General features: G+C 34.7%; 1 protein-coding gene across 3 annotated transcripts in view; it reads right to left on the bottom strand.

Moving 5' to 3' along the window:
• LOC113231739 (myc box-dependent-interacting protein 1) overlaps nucleotides 1-25,415 on the bottom strand; it is a 55,328-nt gene extending 29,913 nt beyond the window's left edge. For all 3 annotated transcript variants that reach the window (XM_026466234.1, XM_026466233.1, XM_026466232.1), the window contains exon 1: nucleotides 25,210-25,415. In XM_026466234.1, the coding sequence (XP_026322019.1) occupies nucleotides 25,210-25,278 (69 nt within the window). In that variant the 5' untranslated portion in view covers nucleotides 25,279-25,415. The remainder of the gene's footprint in view (nucleotides 1-25,209) is intronic.
• Between the last annotated feature and the right edge of the window lie 1,526 nt (nucleotides 25,416-26,941).

Here is a 26,941-nt window from a genome sequence, read left to right on the forward strand (position 1 = left end):
GGTGGGTCTTAGGCAATTTCTAGTGAGCAAATCATAAATGTTGTGATTTGTCAACGTTAACATTAAAAAGTGGAACAATGCTGTCAAAAATATAACGTTAAAACAAAATAGTGCTCGTGGAATCGAACCACGGGTATTGTAATTATCAGTCCATACAACAAGCCGCTCGACCAATTTACTTGAATATTAAATGACGAAATTTAGAATTGGTTTTAAAAATATGGTGATCATCTATTGTATACATATGCAACACGCCACTGTATTGCTTAAATTTTGAAAAGATAAGTCATTATGAGACAGTTATAAAACAGTAGTAAAACTAGTAGAATACTTGTAATATGGTTCCTTAATCTGTAGGTATATGAACAATGCATTTTTTTTTGTTACGCTTCACGGCAATTTCATTTAAAATAACTTTAACACGCTCACATTCTTGTTAGAAATTTCCCAATACCTGTTAGTCTTAACCTTGTTATTTTGATATATTAATTATAAACTTTTGCTTTCTCTTTTCCTTTTTCTGCAAAAGCATTATCATTTGCCTTCTGTTGTTTTTGCTCATAGCTGAATTGACTTTATGTATTAAACATTAAACAATCAAGAGCACATGAAGCCTGACGCTTTGGACCCGTTCTTATCATAAACGGCATAAAGTTGAATTAAGTGTCAAGCTTGTCTCGACACTTTACAATCTAATTGGAAACAATTTTTCTATTCAATTAAGTAAATAAAAAAATAAAAAATTTACCAGAGAGGTACAATTATTTTATAAAACATTAATTGATGTACAGCCAATGATTTATTGATTATTAAGTTTATTTATTTCATTATAAATTCTATAGTGTGAATCATTTAATAATAATGTAGAACCTTACGTTGGGTCGTGACTTGAATTTGCGTTTATAGTGAGGTCATTTACATTTTGAACGTATGGCGAAATGTATGTGAAAGGGGTTTGTAAAACAAATTTTGAATGTTGTACATATTTATGACCTGCGTTCTAAGGTTAATGGGCACATAATATATAATTATTGGGCACATTACATAAGGTTAAAAGTGTTATACGGTTGGTGTCTTTTTAACAAAAAAAGGAACGTAAACGTAGCAACAACGCAAACATTTTGTAACAGCACCAAATACGTAATACGTTTAAAATCACAATCAAACTCTTTTAGTTTATGGTTTAAACTAACGATTGCACAAGTTTCTACGATCAGCTTTTATATTTTCAGCGAATTATTACTACAGAAATGCTAATAGAATCATTTAGTCGTGATCTACTCGTTATAATGAATTTATGTGTTGAAATCCGCCGCCTATCGTTTGACCTGCTTAGAAAGCAGGTCGGTGAAGTCTGAAAAGGCAAGGTATAAAAAGTAGCGAATATTAATAACATAAAATACTATAAATACGTGTTAATGTATTTATGTTTATTTTATTTAGTTACATCAACAGCAACGTTGTTTGTATTGGAGCAACTGTGATAACAAACTTCTGGATAGTTTCCGTTGATTTGTATGTTGCAATGATTGACAGATTTTTTTAGCCTTATAACTAGAGCTTAACTTGCCGCAACTCAATCTCCCCTTAACGTTACTTAAAGCAAGTTATGATTACTTTTAATAGTAAAAATGACAACGAAGGACATAAAAAAACATAATAGTACGTGTACTAGACCCTTTTGTTAATGATCTGGTTGACGAATCGAGCGGGACCGTGACAATCGGCCTTTGGTAGGCAAACTCTATTAGTCACAGGCTATTAAATCTTATTACTCGTAATCAATCAGTTTTCTTTGTTGACAATAGGATTTGGCTGTTAAAGTTTTATTGGATGTTGAGGTGGATATGAGGAACCAATTTAAAGCAATTTGTGGTTTGGATATTACGTTTTTTCATTTTTTTATTTATTTATATGTAATACTAATACACGTTTTTTCATTCTTTTAATTATTTATATGTAATACTAATATAATTACATACACATCAAACAGTATTTTATAAACTTAAAACAAGTTTTTCCAAATAAGTTAATTGATACTATGCTGCATTATAAATAGATATACGAGTACCTACACTGATCATTTAACAACCTTACTGAGTTTCGTTGTTGTTAACATTTTTTTGAAACAAATACGGAAATAATTATCAAAGCTGTGCAAATTACTGAAAAATACAAAATTAATAAAAAAAAAGTGTGTCGATGGTAAATCAATTATTTTTGATTCTGTGTTTTGTTACACGAACTGAATTTTCAGTAGCGTCCTTGACTTCATACTTCATCCCGCATACAAAGCAGGATGTGAAATGGGATGGTCCACTCGGAAAGTTATTTTTTAATAATACCGAGCGACGGAACGAACAAGTCGTGCGCCTGGTGGTAAGCAACACGGCTATCCATAACAGTTGCAGTGCCACTCAGAGCTTTAAAAGCATTCGCAAGTCTGTCCTATTGGTGAACTTGTTCTTCAGTCCGACAGACGCCAGTTTGGGGTCTGTGCAAATTTCAAGGTCAGCGATAGCAACTCATAACACATAATCAAATGGAAGTCTCTATGACGATGGCACAAAATATACGTCGAACAGTAACGTTCAAGATTTTTGACACGTTCAAGAAAGTTTTGTTAAATCTTTGTGATTTGGGTACAGTGTACAGTGTACATCCTATCTACCAGTGACGAGGAGTGAAAATTTTCGTTAGTAAAGCCGGTTAAAAAAAAATCACCTACCTTAACAAATCTAATTTTTTTCGTAAAAGACGTGCTTAGAATAATAATCGAATTGGACTAAAGGGGCCATTTACAAATAAAAAATACAGAAAAACAAAAAATGTGGTACCTGTTAAAAATATTTCAAAAGACGCCTTGGCGAAACTTAAAACGACACTTATTAGCAGACAAGACACTAGTAAAGTTAATTTCACTGGTTCCACAACGCTAAATATAAAATTTATTACTTTATTACATTATTTTGACAATTAATTACTTGTAAACAAACTTTCATATCGCGAGAATCGCGACCAATCGCGACAAGTGAATGCAATTGTTGCCACTTTACTTTTTAATTGAAACCAAACATTTTTGTAAAGCTATTTATTGTTCAACGTTTACAAAATACTAACAGACGTTTTTTAATTAATGTTATTATAAAATTCGTATAATAGTCAAAAAAAGGTTTAAACTTGGTAACAATCTTTCTTATGAAACATATTAGCGGGTTACCGGGGCGAGCCATTTCTGCCAATGTATGATAGCGGACTTTTGCGAATGGGTGCGCGAATTTTGATGTATGCGCGTTGGTTTTATAAATGAAATGAAAGCCGAAAAATTACCGGTTAACTCGGGCTGTGATATGTTCCATCCATCCATCCATAAGATCCATCGGGAAGCTCCGTATTATCAAGGACAGCTTAATTACTACACGTTTATTAATGAATATTTTGAGTAAAGTTTTTAAGTAGTGGGGTATGCGCGCTGTCTCGTACATTAGGCATCATTGACTTGTAAGTCAATGTTAGGCATACGTGGAAAATTTTAGGCAAGCTAATGAGAATCAAGTTATATGAACGCCTCGCCACTGCTATCTACATGCTCCTCTCGATGCGACCTCCTGGTGGTACATGTCCAACCAGCGGATATAATTATGTATAGAGCATTGGCAATGGAGTCGATTATAAGCAATCAGTAAATAATAAAGCACGCTTTATTTAATGCTGTATACCACTGCTAACCAACACGTGCTAACGTAAAACACGAATACTGGCTAGTCAAAAAGCATACAAAGCAGGAGACCATTTCGAGCGTGAACTTTGTTTTATATGCACAATGTTTATGTTGCATGTTAGCCATATTATGTAGAGTGTCTGTAGTACATTTTGGGTTTTTGTTGTAAGCAAAGGCCCGTCCTTGCTAAAAGATATTATGTGAGATAAATAATTAAAAGTGGCATGCAACTAAACTATCGAAAGTGATCATAATACATTAAATGGCAGAAAAAATAGAACAATGGTTTCGAACGTGCGAAAATTTGTAGTGAAAACGTCAACATGTAGCACAATGGCCATAAACTTGTGTTAAGACTTGAATCACCTGATTGTTACGTAAATTTTATTAAGATACAGACAACTAGAGTTTTGTTTTGAGATAACTAACTGTTAGAAAAGGAGCTCAATTGAGCTATAAAATAATTATAACAACATTATTTATATCGATTTCTTAGGTTTTCGCGATTGTTACACATGGGAAATGAAACTATTTTTCCGGATTTAAATCGCGTATATTTGTTTTTTCAAACAAACCGACGTTTCAGGCCCTTTACAGGTCCCATGGTCACGGTTGACTGAGGTGGTACAGTCTACAACCAGTTATGTCTAATATTAATGCAAACCACCCTATTTTTTCACTATAGTTACAATAGTTATTAATTAAATACCTTATTTTTAATTTTACAAAGAAAACATTCCAATTTACGCTACATTAAGTTTTACAAATTATTTTACTGAATGAATTTTTATTAAGTTTAGTTTATTATTAATTATTAATAGAAATTAGAATAAACTAAAAACATATTAATTAGTACTGCAGTCTTATGCCTGTTTGGGATTTTTCATTAGAGGAAATACTGGATCCCAAACTGGTGGTACGGAGAAACCATCTTCCCTGTTGAAATTAGGATGTTTTTTAATTTCAATGGCCTCTCGCAGCATCCTGGGTAGATAACGGACTTCTTTTGCAAGGACCTAGAGTTTGTCAAACTTCATTGAATGTGTAGGTTTATCCATGACATGCTCGCAGACTGCAGCAGATTTGTTTACGCGACGGTGTTTGACATCAGCTATATGTTCTTTGACGCGGGTACAAATACTTCGCTTTATTTGTCCAATGTAAGAGACACCGCACTCACAGTCAAGCTTGTAAACTCCTGCATCCTGTAAGGGGATGTTACATTTCACGGGTCTCAGGAACTGAGAAATCTTCTTCAGGGGCTTGAAATAGGTCTTGATAGATGCACGCCTGAGGACTCTTCCGATCTTGTCTGTAACACCTCTCACGTTTGAATTACGCAGTGGCTCCTCGTCGTGTTCCATACGAAGAAATTATTTGTAACGTTAAGGATTGTCTAGTTAAAAACAACATGAGAAAGGAAGATTTGGAGGCAATACGCCAAGATGTTTCGTCAATATTGCGTTCAAATAAACAGCCCAGACCGAATCTTACTCGAGATGAATATAACGCGCTGAAGACCTTACGCGCAGATCCTGAATTAGTCATCCTCCGTGCAGATAAAGGTAACGCGACCGTGGTCATGAATACGTCAGATTTATTTTTTTTTGTTTTGCATTAATATTAGACATAACTGGTTGAAGACTGTACCACCTCAGTCAACCGTGACCATGGGACCTGTAAAGGGCCCGAAACGTCGGTTTGTTTGAAAAAAACAAATATACGCGATTTAAATCCGGAAAAATAGTTTCATTTCCTAAACATTATTTATTTCAAATTCCAATTCCCATGGTAAAATTGAATACGAACGAGTGCATTTTCGTATAATGTGGTATACGATTTTAAAGTTGGTTGAAATGAAAGTGAGTGTAAAGACATTAGTATTAGGCTTGTTGACCTCGCACCGTGCTTATAGTAGTTAAAGTATTCTTTGAAATAATGACGAGAGAAGCAGCCGGCCTTTTTATATAGAATGAAAATATAGATCGATGAAAAAAAAACGACCCAAAATTACAAATAATATCTACAAAAAAGTAAGAGCCTATTGAGATTTCATCAGCGGCATGTTACATCATCAGCTTCACGCCAGTAAGCTTTGTTAGCGTTGGATTCATTCACTGATTCCTAAATAAAAATAGGTTTTGGTGACTGGGCCGGCACCACGAAATTATTGTAAAATTCGAAAACTGACACTTCTGCGGTTCATTCATACTATAATTAAAGATAAGACTTAAGTCCATCAGTATGACACATCAACTAATCGTCAATCAACGGTTTGGGTGTTTCCAGACGAAAAGCCCTCACAGCAAGGTCAGACGTGGGCGCAGTGTGGGCATAAAAATTGTGGCAACAATCTTTTATACGAGAGGCCATGGAGCAACAATTTGTTTAGACGCTTAAAAAAACGTATAATGTCCAATGGCAATATTTTCAATCAAGAGTTTTGCACATGTTAAAAAATTAATTATTACTTATTTTAAAATGTGAAATAAATATTTCTTTTGTAACATGATTTTTTTTTTGTATCTCCAAAAGATTAAAATTATTTACACAAAATTTGTACAGGGTTTGAATAATAAAATGTTAGTAGGCATTGATAACTCGTTATAGAACTATATAGAATGCTCGGAAATTATAACATTGACACAAGAGATACCGTTTTAAAACTTTACAGTGCAAAATTGCAGTGTCACTTTTGTTCATGCTGACTATCTGTCAAAGCTCATAATAAATTAAGAGAATTTGCTGGCTACCAGTGAGCATAATAAGCAACTTTGAGATGGCTTTCGAACTATCACCTATCAATTGATGAGAGCGAAAAAGAACACAGTAATGTATTTAACACACACAGAGCAAAAATAGAAAGCAATGGACGGAAGATCTGTGTCGCGGAACAGGTGGACTGAGTGAGAGACACACAAGACAAACATATAGATAATGCTTTCGAAAGAAAGGGACGGGAGACAGTTGTCGGACAAGTTAAAACAGACTTTCGTATTAATGCTGGCAATTAGGAACTTGACACGGCGTACAAATAAGATGATAATTCTAGAAGAAATCCAACCAGTGACTGATTGGATGTTCAATCAGTCACTGGTTGGATTTCTTCTGGAATCAATAAAAATCTGAACAAAGTAAACGTATGCAACATAGTAACATTATATAAATTAATTACGTAGAACAAATTTGCACATTGATATGAAGTGTCAAATGATTCGAGAATTCCACCTTGAAGTTGACGACAATGCATAATAAGTTATAACAGTGAACCTTCGCATAAGTTTAGATCAAATATGTATTACAAGGGCGCGAATAACGATAGCGTTTACAAATACTGTAATTTGACATTAAGAAGTTATAGTACAATAGAAATTTAAATAAGACAAAATTGCTGAGTATTACGAAATCGAGCTAGCGGCGTACAAAGGTTAATGTTTTAACAGGTGAAGACAAATTATTTTAATTGGATGATTTGTACTTTAAAACGTACAACATGACTACGGGCAATGAAAATTTAATAGCAAATAAAAGATGTAAGACAATGTTTATAAATGAAATTAACTGTGCTAATAGGCGGGGTATCGTAAGGACGTTTGGTTTACAATAAATATTTAGTTTCTTTGGTCATCATATCATACAGTATCTTAAGCTTACCCTATCCGTATATGTTTGTATTCAGCTAAGCATGATTTTGCTCGGGGTCACTTAGAAAAGTGCTGTCCTACGTCTGCCATAAATGGTTCAACACATTTCACTTTCGATACTTTCTCGTTATACTCCTACATCGCATTTCAAATGGAATTTCGATAGTTGAACACTTAGCATCGAAAAAGTCTTTAAACGAAAAATTGTCTACTGTATTTGGAATGTATTATAATAATGAACAAAAGCCTCTCATTTTCACAATTATAATACATTAATTACCGTGGGTTTAATTAAAGGTGTAAGTGAATTAATCTCTTTAAGGTTTGTAACTATAATGTCGTACAAGTAAGCGTCTGAGGAGCAAGATAAGGTCGGATAAGGTCGTAAAGCCTAAAACAATTTCGCCACAGCTTTGTAGGCGGTATCACGTTTGACTTTGTGGCATTTGCCAGTACACTGTAACACAGTACATTAACATGGAGTGCGACCCAAATATATTTTTTACAGTTAAAAGTTACAGTCGCATGAAGATGTGTAGGCAGTTAGTAGTATATCACCTAACAAGAAATGGAGACAAATTTGATAATAATGATAGAAAATAACTTAAAAAATATTTATTTGATAATAAATTATACTAATTTCGTCATAACATTGTTAGTAATTATTTTTAGGACTTTACTATTTGGATTTTGGATTTTGCTCTAATCTTTTTGAAATCTTACTAATTTCCTACTGTGCAAGTGTTTACTGCGTCCTAGGTAGGGATGCCTCGAGACTCGACATTCACTTGCCGCATTCCACTTGCAGGCTCGTTGCAAAATCTGAGCGATACAAACATCTATAGATGCGGAGTATGAACCAGTTTTAGTTTGGGATTAAGCTTGAAACATTGAAAGAGCGAACGGGTAAATAAAATGATGTAAGCGTAAAATGGCATTTAAATATTCATCATTATTGTATAATTATATTAGTAATTCGACTGTGAACTCCTAAAATCCGAATAATAGCAATACGTCTCATGCGAACAAATTACAGGATAAAATACTGATATTTTAATAGAACAATAATGTCCTTCCGTTTAATTCATATCATGTATTACGATACGAAGAAAACGGGTCTAATTTGAAAAAGAAACCAGTAGAAATTGTATAACAGACAATGGAAATCTCTAGCAGACCCAAAAAATTCCAAAACCAAATCACTGGAGTATATGAATAAACAATCAGACAATTAACACTAATTGCAGTACAAAATTACGACAGCAATGGACGAGTCAACGACACTTGTATGATTAAACTACAATCAATTGACGACTAATCGGTCACGTGAGGTTTGTTTACATTCACAAAGAACAGGTAAGTTTCAGGTAAATCATCCAGATAAGGTAATACAATAAAATTTCATTGTAGTATGGCGCTACTATTTTGCTGTAATTTTTCAAAATTACAGGAACAAAATTCATAGTAAGAGTTGTGAATGTTTTAAGACAGATTAATCTCAAAGTTTATACAACGCACAAGTGTTGTATAAACTTTGAGTTTCCTATATACACATTTTTGTATTATAGATTTATCCCTAGAATAATAAGAAATATAATATTGATTTAAATGATGAAATCCATTGTTTTTCGGTTAGATTATGTCACAAAAGTTCGATTTAATGAGCGAGGCGATTCCGGAGCTATTTGGTCCATCGAAAATGAAATCAAGGTCGACACGCCGAGCAGTTATTTGGGCTATCACTCAGATAGTTTATAACTTCTTCAAAAGAAAGATAAAATTATGTTATTTAGAGAAGTTGAGGAGAATTACAGGCACTGTGTAAACATTTGATAAATAAAGAAGTCTAATAAAACGATCGTAGACTCAGGTTAAGGTGCGAACGACTCATTGGCCTTGATGAAGAGAAGACAAATTGAAGGACATGAAACTTATTACAAATAAAGGTCAATACAATTAATAATTGACCGAATACATTTTATTTGTTTAGACTGGACTTTGCTACATTCCGTCTTAATCTGTGTACTTATTCTAAATAAAATAAGGATAGACAAAAAAGTACTTGAAATATTTTCAATATCTGGAGCTTTTATTTCTACGTATTCACAATAAATTTAATCTTGGACAGTCCTATAACATTAGTCACGCAGCGAAAAAGAAACGAGGTCAAGAGCTAGCTTCATTTGTTTATTTCTGAATTCTGAAGATCTGTGTCAAATGTTTAAACTTGTGTTATTACATGAACCCTTGAAGAAAAAGTATGTATCAGATGGTGACAACATAACTCATAAAATAATGGTTAACCTATGAAATCGGCTACTGCAAACTATAAGTGCACATTGAAACTATTAAAGACATAAACATCGTCTAGCTGACGAGAAATATTGGTAAGATTTAACAACGCACCACCTATAACTTAGTAATGGTCAGTAAATAATGCAATAAGTCTTGCAACTAGGGCGAATGATGTTCGCAGTAAACGTATCTCATAATGACATGAAATAGGCGTGGAAGAATTAAACTAAACGTGAGTATTCTGTTGTGATCTTATATGAGTCAAAGCAAAATAGAGAAAGTAATATTTTTACAAAACATTTTACGAATTTTTATTACTGTCTCAAAATTTGAACTATATAGAAAGTTTAGGGATTAAATACCAGAACTCATGAGCGTAAAAAATAAATGAAATCCAATTCTATCCAATCGTTACCCAAACAAAGTGATCGGACGCATAATTCCAAAAACTTATCGAAGCGTGCATTCCACAAGTAGAATGCATTGGAAAACCATGCGACGTTCGTACAAGTGTTGTATAGCAAACCCGTTCGGTTAGATCAGGTCGATGTTGATTTTGAACGAGGTTTGTGGCCCAAAGTATATGTGGTCGCGGTCTCTGTAAAACCTCACAAAACCACAGAATAGATGGACATAATATATTTATCGCACCACTTTAACTTCAGATTCGATAATATCTAGCTATTTAAAAACTTTCAAATCACCATCTGGATCATATTGTTGTTTTAATACTGTTGTCTTTTTCGTTGCGTTCGCAGGGTGATGACAAGTAATAATATTTTAAGAGATAATAATCATCACTAATTACGTTACTCGGAATCGCATAAAAACATTTTTAAATAAACATTTTTTTACTTACTACCAAGCTCTGACGGGTCCATATAATAAACACCTTTTTTAAACTGGTATCACGGACAACCCTGGAGGGAGAGGAAACCGTCGCAAAAATCCTACTGCAATGCTCTGGCGTGACCAACTACACGGCGAAATACCTTGGAGTGCCGAAGTCTGCGACAAACTCAGGAGGTGCCGAGATTTTTGGAGGAGCTCGGGTACGAGTAGGACCCTGCACCTACCACACGCAAAACAGGTGCCTGGATGTATAGTTGCAACTGCAACAGCCTGTTATACCATACTTACAAAAAGAAAAAACACACATTATTCAGGAATAAAAACTTAACAAATACAACCGAACTTCAAAAAAGTACTCGACATTTACGCTGTAAGCTTTATGGGCTCACACGGCCTATAAGGCTTTATAGCTATCGCCACAATTCTTGTAATGGACCTGTAGTTTTTGTCGCTCCCTAATAGCAATATCAATAAACGTGTTTATCTCGAGAAAGGCCGAGAGCACCGGCCTTTAATGGCGTCTCAGCCATTAAAAGGCTACATGCTGGTTACTAGTAACAGGATCGGACGCCGTAGTTTATTGGTCGTAACTCGATCATTGATAGTTTGTGCACAACAGATATTTGGAGTCAATTAAAAGGGACATCGAAATTTTTCAATTAAATTGTCAAATGAGAAAAAGTACCACACCACAGGTGTTACAACGACTGTGAGATTTTCCTGTACAAATTTGTTTTTAATGAGAAGCATGCAGGTATTTATTTATTTTATTTTCTAGATTTGATAAACGAAGTACGCTGCAGTTATATGCATTTGCTATTTAAATTTATTTGATTTTTATTAAAACTAATAAAATTAATCGGCGTCATAAGTGTACTGTGTAGGGTGCAGGAGCTGATTGGCAATGATTGCAATCATTGCCGTAGCGCCTATTTTGCGGGTGGATGATTTATTATATAAAACACAATAACAACAAAAATGATGGAAGTTGCTTAATATAAACCGGACGTCGATTGCCAAATACGCCATAATAAAGTATGCCGAATATACATACTGAACGTTATAAGGACGCCAAATACTAATGTTATGACGAGCACTCATTAATATAAATTGGATGCAGATTGAACATTGACTATTGACGAATATCATTCGTTGAGTGCATGGCAGATGTTATAATAATGTTTTTAATTGATGCGAATTAATTTTTAAACTTTCGATTGTTGCTGTTGGTGATTTTAGTGTCTTTAGTAATATTTCCAATGCATTTGTGATACAATATACACTTTAAGAAATAAGTGACTTAAATGATGGGATTCCAATAGACCAGAAGTATACTAGTGAATTAGAATTTTAAACAAACTTTCTTCCAATGCCCTACAATGAAAAAGACGCCAGAATTGAAAGACGTGTGCCAAAAAGAAGTTAGCAGGCAAACGGACACGGTATCCAGCTAACCAGACGGGAATAGTCACATCATGGCCCGGCCTGGCCCGCGTCCATACTACATCGCGATCCAAAGCGTAGTAACGCATTAAAACAATTGGTGCTACGTTGAATCTTGCGACTAAAGCAATTAGACTTATTTCAGCTGAAACGTTTCAGCTGGTACGTCGACGAATGTATCATAGGACGGATATAAGCGGCGTCTGCGCTGTCCTTACGTAATTCCGTTGATGATGAACTCGATACGTCACGAAAGCGCTTCCGGATGACGGATGACCCATTATAATTTGTATCAAGAAATACAATAAGGTGCAAGGTTAATTGATTCTTCCGAACATCACAAGGCCAGTACATAGTGGTAAATAAACAAAGCTATTAGGAGATCCATTAACGTGATATATGAAAACCACTTGAACTTCGGTTCGAAGTTAGAAGAATGGTATATTAGTCTGAAGATGGATGATGGTTTTCACCTATAGGATAAGTTGCCACCTACTCCCTTTCTATAGAGAATATCAACGACGTACTGACAAAATTCAATGTATACTTATGTACAATGACCTTTTTTATGGTACTAAGTGATGGGACGAATAAGTCGTGCGACGTCAGTTGCAGTGCCACTCAGAGCTTTAAATCCAAAGATCTGAGCCACTGTCACTGCCCCCGTCATAGTGAGACATAACTTGAAAAGTCCCCTGTGCGTGCAATTTTACCAGCACCCTTACCCTTCAAAACCGGAACGCAGTAATGCTCGCAGTAGCAGTATTTCCCTGGATGAAATCTTTCACAAGGAGCTCTACTGCTTCTACATTATATATCGAATCAATATAAGCACTACGGCAAGAAAAGTACTGACATTTTTGTGTGCGGTACTATTTAAGTACTGTCAATGAAAGGGTTAACAATCCATGAATTCGCTCAGATTAATGTAACTGTAACGCGGGGCACCTACCCACCACACACGTAGGTGACTATTGAAGTGCTCGGAGAACGTACAAAATAAATGCAAAGTAATGAAACTTATGTTACCATCATTAAATTCGTTACGGTTGCTGGTCTCTTAGCAGTGATTGCCAACCATGAAAAAAAAAATAGTTAATTGAATAAGAAAATTGCAATCGAATTTGAAGAAAAAGCATTAAGTAAAAATGCCAAATTTTAACAGCTGCGTAATATGTCGTTAGCAGACGCCAGCTAACTTGAATGTCCTTTTTCGTAAGTTGTCCAATCGTGATCTCTTTATTAGGATGCAAGGGAGATAACTCGCCGTTGGTCGCTTCATATTTGGCAATATGTGACGAATTCTGAATAACACGATTTATAGTTTGAGCAGATTAGAAATAATGGTATCTGGTTTAGAACATCATATTAATTCGTATAAAGGGTTAGCAAAAAGGTAGAAATTGTTGAAAATGATTATGCAATTCTATTATCAAAACGCTAATTACCTATAAAATATTGCTAAAGTCTGCTATTCGTAATGTAGATAAGAATGACTATCATTAGTAACGTGCAACCACAAATAATTCCAAATTTCAGAATAAACAAAGCTGAAAGAAAATATTAGAAACACAAGACGCAGTAAAGATAATACTGCTATAAAAATTACCACGACGTGTGAAATATGATAAAAGTACGCATAGCATATTACTGAGTAAAAAGTAATTTATATTCACTACATAGTGAAATGGCCTCATCGTTGCGACTGTGGTAGGTTAGATTTGATGAACAGCGTAAAAATTTTTAATGTCGGTATCCATTTTAAAGACGTAAAACGCCCAGTGAAAGATTATTGGGTGTTTGAGATATCAATGACGTAACTACCCGAAGTTAATTTATTCGTGATTCTGGACTTCGATTTTATTATTTTAATTTATTAAGCATTGACAATATTTAAGTTCCAACCCTTGAGGACACTATCTTACGCTTCTTTTTAATAAATGTAAAGACCTTATTTTACCGTTACGCTTATGTGAATCCACTCAATCTTGAAATAACTTGCGCTATAAAAGGCGCAAAGGCGAAGATTTCCGTAAAACGCGTTTTATTAAGAAGTTTCATTTGCAAGACACGTTGAAGCCTCACAAGGATGTTATGATCTTGAATGAGTATTACACATAACCATCAGAATTAATATACACGCATTGATCACTATAATGTAAAGTGAACTCGTGGAATATGACGTTTTATGTTTGATTGAAGAACTGATTCTTACAAAATTGTTCCAACACAGGAAAACTCCAAGGGCAGAAGACTAAGCTTAATTTTACTTCAACGCTTAGATTCTTCTTGTTAAGCATTGGCCTTGGTTATTGACCCCTTCGTTAATTGGGAGTTGGTGCCTCTCCATAAACAGTTGTTGTTTTGCCATATAAAAGTGGTTGATGTCATTTTAGAGTAGTGAATCCTCTAGAATGATAGAAGAATATACCAGATTTATACGAATTTGGACAAGTAAAATAAATTAGAAACTGTAGGAGGAAAATTTAATTACGTAAATTGTTTTGCCATAACGATCGAAATTAAACTTAGTATTGAATTTAACTCGCCTACTATAGCAACAATTAAAGAATTTTACACGAAGTGATATTCAAAGTAACGTTAACGGATCTTAAATAAAGATTTCTGCTCAACCAGATATGTGCAACCATCAACCAGTACGGAAACTAAAAGAACAATGCGAAACATTATGACATCGATAAAGGACAAAGAAAATTTGATCGCAACATTGAATCCAATACAATAGCGTGTGTCGATATACAGTCAGATATGTTATCTGGTATACTTAATAGGGCAATGTGGGCTTGTTGACGTTTTGTTTTAACCACATTATTCCACGCAGTTCTCGCAAAACGAGAAATGTATTGTGAAATCTAAATCACGCGAGACGTTCAGGGGGAGTAGGTTTTGCGTTTGCAAATCTCAGACATATTAAAGATGTGTATAGAAACAATATAATAAATTGCTAATTAAAATATACGATTTTTGGGCAAAAAATACACTTTGAACGTTTTGTGCTGTTTGACATTAAAATAATGTACCTAACATTATTACATAAACGCTTCAAAGTACGTCTACAGTCAAGAACTTCATGAAGAAGATGCAAGAACTTTGCAGTGTTTGTCTACGTAGGAAACGGCTTCATTATAATCATTTTAACTACTATATATACTGACAAGCAATGGAACAATATGACTGTATAACCTTGTAGGATAGCTCCATCATTGAGATGTCACGTCAATCTTATCAGATAACGGGAGACGAGGTATAATGATATATGCGGACGTACAGCGGAATAAATAAGATATAGTGGAAAACTTGGAGTCACCTGCTTTAAGTTAAAATTATTGTATCGAAGGAGGGCGCCACAAAACAGACAGATATTGCGATTAAAGAGTAAGTAAGTGTTACAGGAATGACGAATAATATTGGATGAAGATAAAATTACCCATTGAAATACTTAGCAGGATAATAGATTTTCTTTTTTGTCTTTCCTACGTTTCTGGGTTGCACGTACCTGAAAAGGGAAAAAAAATACAATATTACACATTGTAAAGAACATAATGACGTGTCAAGTAACGAGGTCTAAGATTTCTCTGTCTCCGTGGCTGAACGGTTATCATGCTGGAGTGTCACGCAGAGGTCCCAGGTTCGATTCCCGGGCCGGGAGAAATATTTGTAGGGCCTACATTTATTTCTCTCGTGTGTTTGGGTGTAATTTGTGGTTGTCTATGTGTTTGTCCATGGCACCCGCGACACATGGTTTCCCTAGTGCGGGGATATGTTGAGTGTGTGCGAGTGCGTTAAGATAAAGTATTACTGGAAGACAATTGTATGAAACAAATGGGAAAAGTCAACGTGCTTTGAAATGTGGTTCATTTGCTATCATAAATTTTCGGGATAACCTCACAAGAAAAGAGCCACATACACTAAGTATTCCTTGCGGAATGTTGTCATAAAGCGGCGTATCTCCTGTATCAATTCCATAAATGAATTATGGCACGGTGTAGATGCAATTGCCTATTGCAATTTGTCAAAATACTTGAAGCATTGCACATATTATTTCATAGTTCAGTGTACGTAACGATCTCCTACCGTTTTGTAGTGTTAAAAAAACGGGATTTTACTTCAAGAGGTAGATAAAAGATTTCTTCAAAACCTGTCTGTTTTATATGTGGGCAACGTTCCCAAGACGAGAAAGTACCTACGAGAGAGAAGAAAGTGCGTGGCCACAAAAACACGCCCGTCCGCCAATCGGAAAGGAATTCGCGCCGTGTGCCGCCGCAGTTATTAAACCGTGTGAATGTCTCATTTTTACTTTTTAAAAACGTGTCTTTTTAAAAGCGAATGTTAGTAGCAGTTTGTTACATTTATTCTAATAAATTAAAAAAACTACAGTTTTAGAACTTTTTTTAGTAATGTTATGTGGTTTAATATCGACACGTGTTTACGCATAAAACACGCAATATTGTAGGCAGGGCTTTTAAATTTATTGCATATGTCTGCCAATTTTAATAACAATGATACCAAATAAAATATCGCATTTACTGTTGTTCACGGTCACAAAAAGCAAAACTTCCCAGTCATTACGTAGTTATTGAAATTGTGTATATGAATAGCTAACCACCTAAAGTATGTCGTGGTGATCCGAGCACTCTCTAAATAACGGACGAAATAGAATACATTTTTAACGTATTAATAATAGACTGCGTTCTATATGTTTAACAGCTTACAGCATATATATATATGTATATATTTATATATATTTGTACAACTGTATATTTTAATGTATTATATATTAATTTTTATTATACATGTTTGTTCGAAACAAATATACGTGCTTTAGATCCGAAAATAAGTCAAAATTGGAGTAACGATACAGTTTCATTTCCTATGTGTAACCACTATGTGTAGGAGCTCGGATAAGTATTCTATTTTATTCCCTTGTGGAAAAGTCAGCATAATATCACATTGGGGGGCACTGACACGACCAGTAGCTTCGATTTAGTTTCACACTTGTGTGTGATCTTAATTACAGCAATGTAAAGTAACGTGAGTTCGTTATTCAGTGAAATATTTTAAGCACAAACCACCGAATAAATAGACACCATATCGATGGTGGAAATTTGAAATGTCGTAAGGGACATTTTGTCGTAAAGGAAAATGACCTTACGACAAAATATTCCTTACGACATTAGAAATTTCCACCGTCGTAGTACATGTGAAGAAAAAAATTGTTGAAAAGCGAAAGGTACAGTGCAAAAGTCTGTACTGAAAAGAAACACGTTAACGTCGATAAGTACTAAGGTTGTGCAACCGCCTAGAAACTTAAAGACGGTATTTGTAACAAGAGCGCACCTAATGATATGTTACTTGTTGCAATATTAAAAAGGAAAAAAACGAGAAGTACAGTGTGCAGTAAAGTGTGCAACGAACTGTAACCGGCGTTAGCAACTTGGCAAGTAGTAAGGGAATTTAGAAATAGTGGCCGTATTGATTTAATATGTCAACGTAATAAGTATTATACTGAGTGTTTACGTTTTTTAATGTTACTTCTTATTTAATCAAGATTATACAATCAAATCGACTAATTGGATTTCGATTCGTCCAAATTAGATAAAAGACAAATATTTTTCAAGATGGTTTTTGAAATGTGTGACAATGACACAATTTACTAAAAAACATTCAACAAGTTTACCGACTTGCAGGGCAAGGTAAGCCAATTTTAAGATTAAATATAATCCACAAGTACAAAGAGGAAGTAAAACAAAAATGTATTATGTACCAAGCAGATAAGTAAGGTAAATAAATTATTCTTAGTACAAGACTGTATAAACCGACATGAAGTCTGCGTCATCTCTTTAAGGATGTTTTTCTGAATTTAGCTATTTGGAAACCGAGTTAAAATCAAATAAACGTAAATGGATTATATCTTCGATTTGAAAAAAAGAAAAAACCAACATTTATTGCCGTACAACAATAACAAAACTGCTTAACACTATTTATGTGACTTTCGTAGTGTTAAGATGAAACTAATAATAGATAATATGCCGAGTGTCGATTTGCTACGACTTCTCCACCTGTACCTGTACATGGTCACACTGGTACCTGTGACCATGGGACCTGTAAAACGCCCGAAACGTTGGTTTGTTTCAAAAAATAAATATACATGATTTAGAGAGATTTATGATTTTAGTAGCAGTAGAGCTCCTTGTGATAGAGTTAATCTAGGGAAGTACTGCCGCTTTACCTATTTCTGCCGCCAAGCAGTAATGTGAGCATTACTGTGCTCCGGTTTTTAATGGTGCTTGTGAAACTACAGGCACAAGAGACTTGTCAACTTATGTCTTAGAGTGACGGGCGCAGTAGCAGTGCCCCTCAGATCTTTGCGATTTAAAGCCCTGAGTGGCACTGCAACTGTAATGGGCAGGCGTGTAGCTTACCACCAGGCACACGACTTGTTCGTCCCGTCACTTGGTATTATATAAAAATAAAGATCTCAAAAATGGTTTCATTTCCTATATTCACAGTTGTTTTCTATTTGAATCATATTAAAACCTAAACCAGCAATTTTGGTACAAAGAGGGCATAGAGTCGATTAGTTTTCCAATGTGTATGGCAAGTTTAAAGATAAGTGCCAATCATAAAAGCCTATTCCTTGTCTTATCATAATCGGTTTTATACAAATCAAAAATATTTTTTGTGGGTGTAGCGTGGGATCAAATGAGTTTCGAAGCTAATTGTGTAACCTGAGTACATTAAATTTTCGTAGTGAAATACAAATAGCATCGTTAAATTTCGACATGGTTGGAATATTAACGACAGCACCCTTTATGAGCGACAAAATGTTACAGAAATTTATTTCAATCGGTAATTCAGAAGAAATGACATAATTATTAAAATTAAATAATAATAATAACGGACACAAACCTCACCCAAACTGACGAGAAAAATAAATGTAGGTCATACAAATATTGCTCCCGGCCCGGAATTCAACCCCGCGACCTCTGCGTGGCAGACCAGCATGGTAACCGTTGGTAAACCCATGGGGGCAGTTTGGATGTGTGTTCTACTTAACATGTTTTCATTATCAATTGTACATTTTCAATCCTTTTGAAGCTTTGATAACAAAAACATGCCTAAGCGTAATACCGTATATAAAAATGTATCTTTTATTATTATAATTTCGATAACGATTACTGGCAAGGCGACATCGGGGGTGAAACGTGGGAAGGGTAACCAGTTCACATTACACTAGTAAATAACAACGTGGGTGCCTCCAAGGATAATCCTACACGTGCAGGTGATGTTTAAATTGGCAAGACTGGATTTTGCTGATGTCAGCTGGGTCGATGAACTAAGGAATGTGGTTGGCAAGATGCAATTTGTATAGGGCCGTCCATGTACGACTTTCTCCCCGGATTTGTCCTAGTTTTAGGCTTCTTGTTAAGTTTTAGGTGCGGTTGTAATCGATACTTTACATTTTAGCAAAAGAATTTGGACACTGGTCTTTAACTATTAATTATTATTTACCCTATAATTGGCTAGACAAATTAGTTGTTTTATTACTACTTTCGTCGACTTACGAACACTACATTATATGCTTGCAATATACGTACATAAGTTGTGTAATTTATTACATGTAATGAGTGGCAAAGAAATAAAACTTTTCATTATTTTTAAAAAACTTCAGACAACTGTGTGATTTTGTACTACGTACTACACTCTATAATCATATTTATAAGGACGTGATGAATAGAGCAAGTAAAGGAAAACCAAATTACTATTGTTTCTATGAACACCTGTCGAGAAAGTAAGCGTGAGATGAACTTGATTTGTGAACGAAATGTTAGGTGGTTCTATGCCGGTTGCTACTGTTCATGATTAGTAAGTTGATAAAGGTGATGATGATTAAAAAAGAAAATAACAGTATTTTCGCAGAAGTTTAGTAGCTATAGGTTGCTAACAATTACGTACATAAAAACGCAGCGTCAAGATGGCAGCGATTGTGAATTTATTATAGTCGTAAAATAAATAAGCACTACAGTTCTTGAACAAATTTCAACCTTCGGGTTTATAAATTACGTGTTCAGACTCACTTAGTTTTAGCCAAATGTCCGCAAGCTGTGGTACACTTTCAACTATAAGTAGCTAGCTAACTAAATAGAATAGTCTGAAGGTACTCGTATATCCGAAAGTGCATGTTTGTACCATGCAATAGCACAACCTTGTTCAGCACTTAAGTACTCGTAAATGCGATGTGTTAAACTAAACAAGACATTGTCTGTATTGACAAGATTAGTCAACTGTATACATTGTCCACTAGACAGTGGTTAAATTACCATATAAGTAGTCTACGCAAGTTTCGCCTCCCATCGGGGGCATAGAAAGTCATCTGGACAAACAAACAGACCCAGTAGGTGTGGATTAGCATCACAAATGTAAACGGATGGCTGCTTTCGCGGGAATTGTACAAATACTTACGCTTTTGTGGTTAAAACTGAATTTTAAAGTAAAAGTTATGGTGATACAAGACTTTAAACATTAGTTACAAGTATTACTACACTACATCAGCAAGTGACAGTCTACGTCTTAATAAAGGTATCGGTGGCATTTCATGGTCATAGTAACTAAACTATGACCTAAAGGGAATTTGCCAGGACACATATTTTTGATTGCAGGCTACAAAGTGACTGGCTACAATGAAAGATAGGAACAATATTTGATGTAGAATTTGTAAAATTGGAAATTCAGAAGTCCTACTTCACTCCACAATTTAGTTCCATAAATAATAATGAATGTTAGTGACCCAGCAAAAGTACTAACATGTATAAATATAAACGTTGCAGACTACAGTAACACACACACCATGAACTAAGGCTTCGTTCTTGGGCGTTCCCATGACGACTGCACAGTTAGCAGCGTGACTGTCATTGTCATCTATCGACTAGCGCATACGTATAGTTAAGGAAAGTTTTGGTATTCTAAACTTTACCCCCTAGTAGTAGAAACGTAGGCGACGGCAAAGATTAAGTTAGCATCAAAGGTTTTATACTTCCCAGTGCTGTTTAGTGGAAACATAAAGTTAGCTCTAATTGGACATTAATGAGAAGTTACGGCTTCATAATGTCAATGAGAAACGAAGTAAATCATTTTGCAGGAGAGAATGAATGACTTGACTTAACAACAGAATGTCCTCACATTATTATATATGCAGTTATACTGGTACAGACAAGATTTCCTACTCCGCTTGTGATATCCTCAATCACCAAACCAGGACTTCAATGGGATGACGCCATAATAATGCGGTTGTGATGTAACCAAAGGAGGTAAAGCGAATTGTGCAGCCATAATAATCTCCGGCTCCGTGAATGTCAAAATCAGATTTTCACAAACGAAAGTGGAAAAGTTGCAGATCTTTAACGCAAAGTGTTGCTAAAGCCTTGTTGCAGTATTTGCCTGTTTGGGTATAATATCCACAAGAAAACATAGGAAGCAACGTGCGCTCGTTTCGTTAAAAGAGCGTATTCTATTTCAGTGTTATAACACGTGTTTCCGTATTCTGATGGAAGGCAAGTAAATAAACTGTCTACGACTTAGCCTATACGAGACATGTAATACCAAATTACAAATACGGTAGAATAAAAATTCATTTGACAAGATAGTTTTTTTTATAATATCAAGTGACAGTACGAACATATCGTGCTTCTGATGGTCAGCTACACGCCTGTCTATAACAGTCGCAGTGCCACTTAGAGCTTTAAAATCACAAAAATCTGACGGGCTCTGCCACTGAGACCTTCACCCTGAGACATAAGTTGACAAGTCCCACGTGCCTGTAATCTCACCAGCACACTTACCCTTCTAAACAGGAACGCAGTAATGCTAACATTACTGCTGGCAGCAGAAATAGGTAAGATTGCAGTACTTTCCTGGACGAACTCTTTTACAAGGAGCGCTACTGCTGCTGCTACTGCAGTTCAGATGTTGTAATAATGGCTAGGGGTGTAGGCACATAATTGTAATGAAACGTTGAGCAACTCTCTTTTAATGTCATATTCTCTTAACAAACGTTCACATTTCTTCGGCCGAGTGTCGAACAATCAACAACTCCTGGAAGCCTCGTAGAGGCGAAACACGTGTCGAGTATATTTTTAGTGGTGATGTTTGTAATTGTAGTTGCGTTTATGTTATTTTATTTATTATGCGGTGGGAGTGACTACATAAAAAAGTATTAAACAAAAAACTATATATAATATACTTAATGCCAAAATTTTAATAACGTAATTTATATGAAATGGTTAAAATAGACGTAAAATAGATAACATTGAAATAAATAAATTGTTTTATAAAAGACATAGTTATATCGTAGAATCATGATGTATTTTAGAAATGTTTACTATGCAAAATTTAGGGTCAAAACTGGAGCATGGAAATTGGCATTTAGATTCAAATCGTCAATTCTTCGGCGACAGCTGAAGCTATAATAACTGTGCGTTTTGTAGGTGTACACTTTGTATTATACATTTTACAGTTTATTATAATAGTTTAATTTTAAAATATAGAATGGCAATGCCATACACAAGAATAGCTTTTTGCTGACAAGTAGACTACACATATACATGGTTTTATGTAGTAAATTCATCATAACGGTATTCACGATAGCCGTGAAGATGCTCCACGTTAGCAATCGTGACGATAGATACGTTTTTTAGCTATTCATTGACAGGTAATCGAAAATTTAAAATGAGTGTGCAGCAATTTTTTGCTTACGCGACAACGAAGACTTGTCTATCAAGGAATGGTATCATTTTAGTTTATATTGTATAACGAGCTTTGTTTGAAAAAAGCTGGCCAATGGAAAAGTCTGGTAGGTTTTATATATGTATTTATAAATGTGAAAATTTTAGCTAGTGATCTTATCTTATTACCAAATTTGGTTTCCTGTAACCAAATGCGCATGGTCAATTGAATAATAATTTAAGTAAAAACTGTCCTAATTTTGATGAGATGTACAGATTTTTAGCGACCTCAGTGGCCCAACGGTTTGCACCTGGATGTGGAGGTATCGGGTTCGATTCTCACAGGACCAATTTTGGAAATGAACTTTTCTAAATTGGGTATGGTCTGAGTGCTCAGGGTAGGGTCCTGGAGTGAATTGCGTTGCTCTGGTACTTAATATTACAATCCCTAGTATGGGACCAGGTAATTGGTGTGGTTGTCTGGCACATTGTTATTATTTATTTATTTTTGCATGCAATGAATCAATCTACATTAAAAATAATTTATTTACAGGGTTATCTCTGTTCCTTAGATTTCAGATGACCTTGTATATAACTCAAGTAGTCCAAGGTGCCAACTGAACACGCTAGCGTCAACAATGTCGTGATCACCGATTTTACGGCTACACCTCACAGCATATGTGTGACGTTTTGACGTTTGTCACACAGTCAAATAGTGTTCCCAATTTGTAACATGAATTATTGATTACTTTGGAAGTAATTGTTTCAATTGAACTATAGAATTTATACATTCCATTCAATTCAGTATTCTTTATGGCAACCATAAATAAATACATGAGAAATAAACAGAACAGCTACAAACAAGCTGGCTGTGGCAAGTACTTTATATTTATCTTTGATTTCTATTGAATATCAAGTGGCTTGAACACAGGTTTTCATGGTGTCGGCATCATTGACGTTCCAGGTTCATTCTCCAGATGGGGCAATGTAGAATAACTAATTTTTCAATATTGTCTCAGGTAGGCTGTTTGTGGTACCGTTGTTGTTTTCGATTTCTATAGCACAAGTGCTTTACTTATTTACTTTGGGATCAGAGCAACATATGTGATGTTGTCTAATATATATTTATTTAATTTTAAGATGACAACTGATTTGTGTTACAAAGGAGTTTACTTTTTTATTTATTATTAAATTATGATTTATATTTCCAAATAGTGAATTCCTAGCAAGCCAAGAGATATTTTTCATAAAATAAAAATATAATTTAATGCAATATGTTGAGTATATGTATATTTAGATCTACCAAAACTAAGTTTGTTGGATTTCAATTAACTATTTCTATGGTATTCTTTGATTGTTTATAAAATACCTATAAAAAATGTTTATATTTTACTTTAACAAAAAGTAAGTAAAAAGGAGGTCAAAAACTTACTAATCAGTAAATTCCGAGTCTATGAACTGAAATAGTTGGAACATAGAAACTTGCAATGGGCAATTTGCCAGAATGGGTCAACAGCCCATTACGTTTATTGGCATGTATGTTTGAAATCTGCAGACAGGTATAAAATATATTTGGATGTATATATTACAGATTTCTTTACATAATCTATCTAAGATGGATATATTGTAGAATGAAGTGACACAAATACAATTAACATTCTTTAAAAAAAAATAAACTGAAGTATAAAATTTTATTGCGCTATTTATATACCAAAATCCTCAAAATTGCAATTTAAATTTTGTGCAATACACGTTGATACAGCAAAATTAATTTAAGATTCTAATTCAAATCAAGTTCACAGATTTGCTAATTTATGCTGATTAGGTATATAATTTAATGTAGTTTTTAATAAAATTAACAGTAAGAAATTTATCATGACTAATGACAGTACCTAATTTAATAACATCCATGTATAAAACACACCGTATAGGAACTTCATATAAAAATAGAATAGAAAATATTATTTCTGCGAAAGTAGCACAGTCGTCCATCTGTCCCTGTTTGCAGCTCACTGTTGCTACTGTGTTATTTTTAATTCAGAGCACTTTTGCCATGTGTCTTGTTATAAAATGATCTTGTTTGTTTTAAATATTCTAAGCAGATGCTGCTATACACATTATGAATCCGTTTCAAATTTTTCACACATCATTGAATGTACTAGCCAGATTTATCTCATTTAGTATGACCTATAAATAGGTACCAGTATTGCCCTGGAGACGATAACGTGCCGTCGGTGTGTGATAATGAGCTGCACACACCCGTTGCAAGTCAGCTGAGCTTATACGTAATAATGTAAACATTTCGGAGGATTACAAACTACACCTGCACGAGCAACAGGTGAAACTTAAATCTCGCTGCGGCCGGCCAGCCGCCACTGAGATAACCCAACCAATGCGACACAAATCCTGTCAAAAAAACCCACAATCACACGACACTTCGTTGGCAAAGTTCTTGAAAACACCATCCCCACAAGAACACACAACACGTAAGGTAACATAAAACGATAAATACCTTTTCTTTCGCCCGTCCGGCATGTTTTTGCACTGTTTTCGCAAGTAACGCACTTTTACTTTCAGCCATTTCAATCACTTTTTCATAACCAATTGTCTTTATTTTGATACACTGTCAATCTGCAACCAAAATTGGTTGCAGTTCTTCGTCGTCACACGTCAAAATCCAAATGCGTTGCTGTTACCGTACCGCACTGGCGCGAGTGAGAAAGAAAAATGCCACCCTAGCGCTCCTTTCTTGTGAGTAATTGTGAGCGAGATCTCGTAAAAATAAAACTTGGTAGTTAGCTATTGTATTAACAGATGGCGTTTTAACAATTTTTTTTTTTTCATGGCTTTGCGAAGAGCAATTAGCCAATATCAAAGTTAGGGAAACAAGAATAATGGAAAAACAGAACGGACCCGAATTTGGAATAGGAAAAAGGATGTGGTTTTGTAAACTATAATAATACATAAACTTAATGCTATCAAAGATTGATATCATTTTTATTAATAAATAAGGTTAATGTTTTATATATTTTATGATCAATGTTATGTAATAAACAAATAATGGATGTAGGAAATAGCCTACAGCGATATTCAACAGTTGGTTAAAAAATTCAGAGTGATCATACTGTGGACAGCAAAAAAAGATATAATTAAGATCACTATACTCGCCACAAGACCATAAAGGATCTGTGACAATATTAAACTTATATAACTGCGCAGGAGTATTAACATGGTCAAATCGAAGTCTGCTAATAACAGAGGTGCTACGTTTATCAAACAGTAACTTAGTAAACCAAGGTTTATCAGTAATGTACTCTTGTACCAATCGATAAAACTTCACTTTGGAAGTATTATTGACCCAGAACTCATTCCATGCTTCACTTAGATACACTTTCGGGAGAGTAGCCAAATCTTGACAATAATTATTGTAAGGAAATATGTTACCATCTTGAATAGCTAAATTAGCCAGTAGGTCTGCTATTTTTATTTCCACGAATACCGACATGACCAGGTATCCAGACAAATACAACTTCATATCCTTTAATGAAGCATTGATAAAGTAGCTCTCTGATGTTAAAAATTATTGGGGATTGTTTATGACATTTAAATAGAAAGCGAGACAGTGAACTCATTGAGTCACAAAATACAACAGTCTTTTCAAGCTTGGCGAGAAGAATATATTCAACAGCTTTAAAAAGGCCATAGTATTCTCCCGTATGAACGGTCGATTCCGGGGGAAGTTTGACCTTCTGAATCACTTTATATTGAAAATGGTAAACACCAAACCTACACAACTATCATCAGAATGTTTGGATGCATCTGTAAATATATATTGCCAATCAGCCCATTTACTATTAACAATAAAGATAAATTCAGCATTTTGATTAAGATCATTCGTTTCAATTCCTATATCGTATTCAACTTGCAAGTTTATGTGAAGAGAACTGTAACATTCATATAAAGGAAGATTTGGTAAGTAGGAGCGTTGATATTTTTAAATTTTCGGTAACTTTGAACTAAACAAGGAATATTCTAGGGGCCCAATATGTAGAAGTGTTAATTTCAGAGTCTAATAGTTGTATTTTGTGAAAGTAATGTGTTATGCGTTTTTTCTAGTTGGAGACAACGCAAAAAGAATCTATCGCTAAGGTACTGTCTTCTCAAAAACGAGGGTGGTTCACAACATTTAACCTGTAAGCAATTAATTGGGCTAGAACTCCTCACGCCTGTGATCAGTCTTAAGG

The sequence above is a fragment of the Hyposmocoma kahamanoa genome, unplaced genomic scaffold, assembly GCF_003589595.1.
Source record: "Hyposmocoma kahamanoa isolate Upper Pololo Valley unplaced genomic scaffold, ASM358959v1 66, whole genome shotgun sequence".
Lineage (NCBI taxonomy): Eukaryota > Metazoa > Arthropoda > Insecta > Lepidoptera > Cosmopterigidae > Hyposmocoma > Hyposmocoma kahamanoa.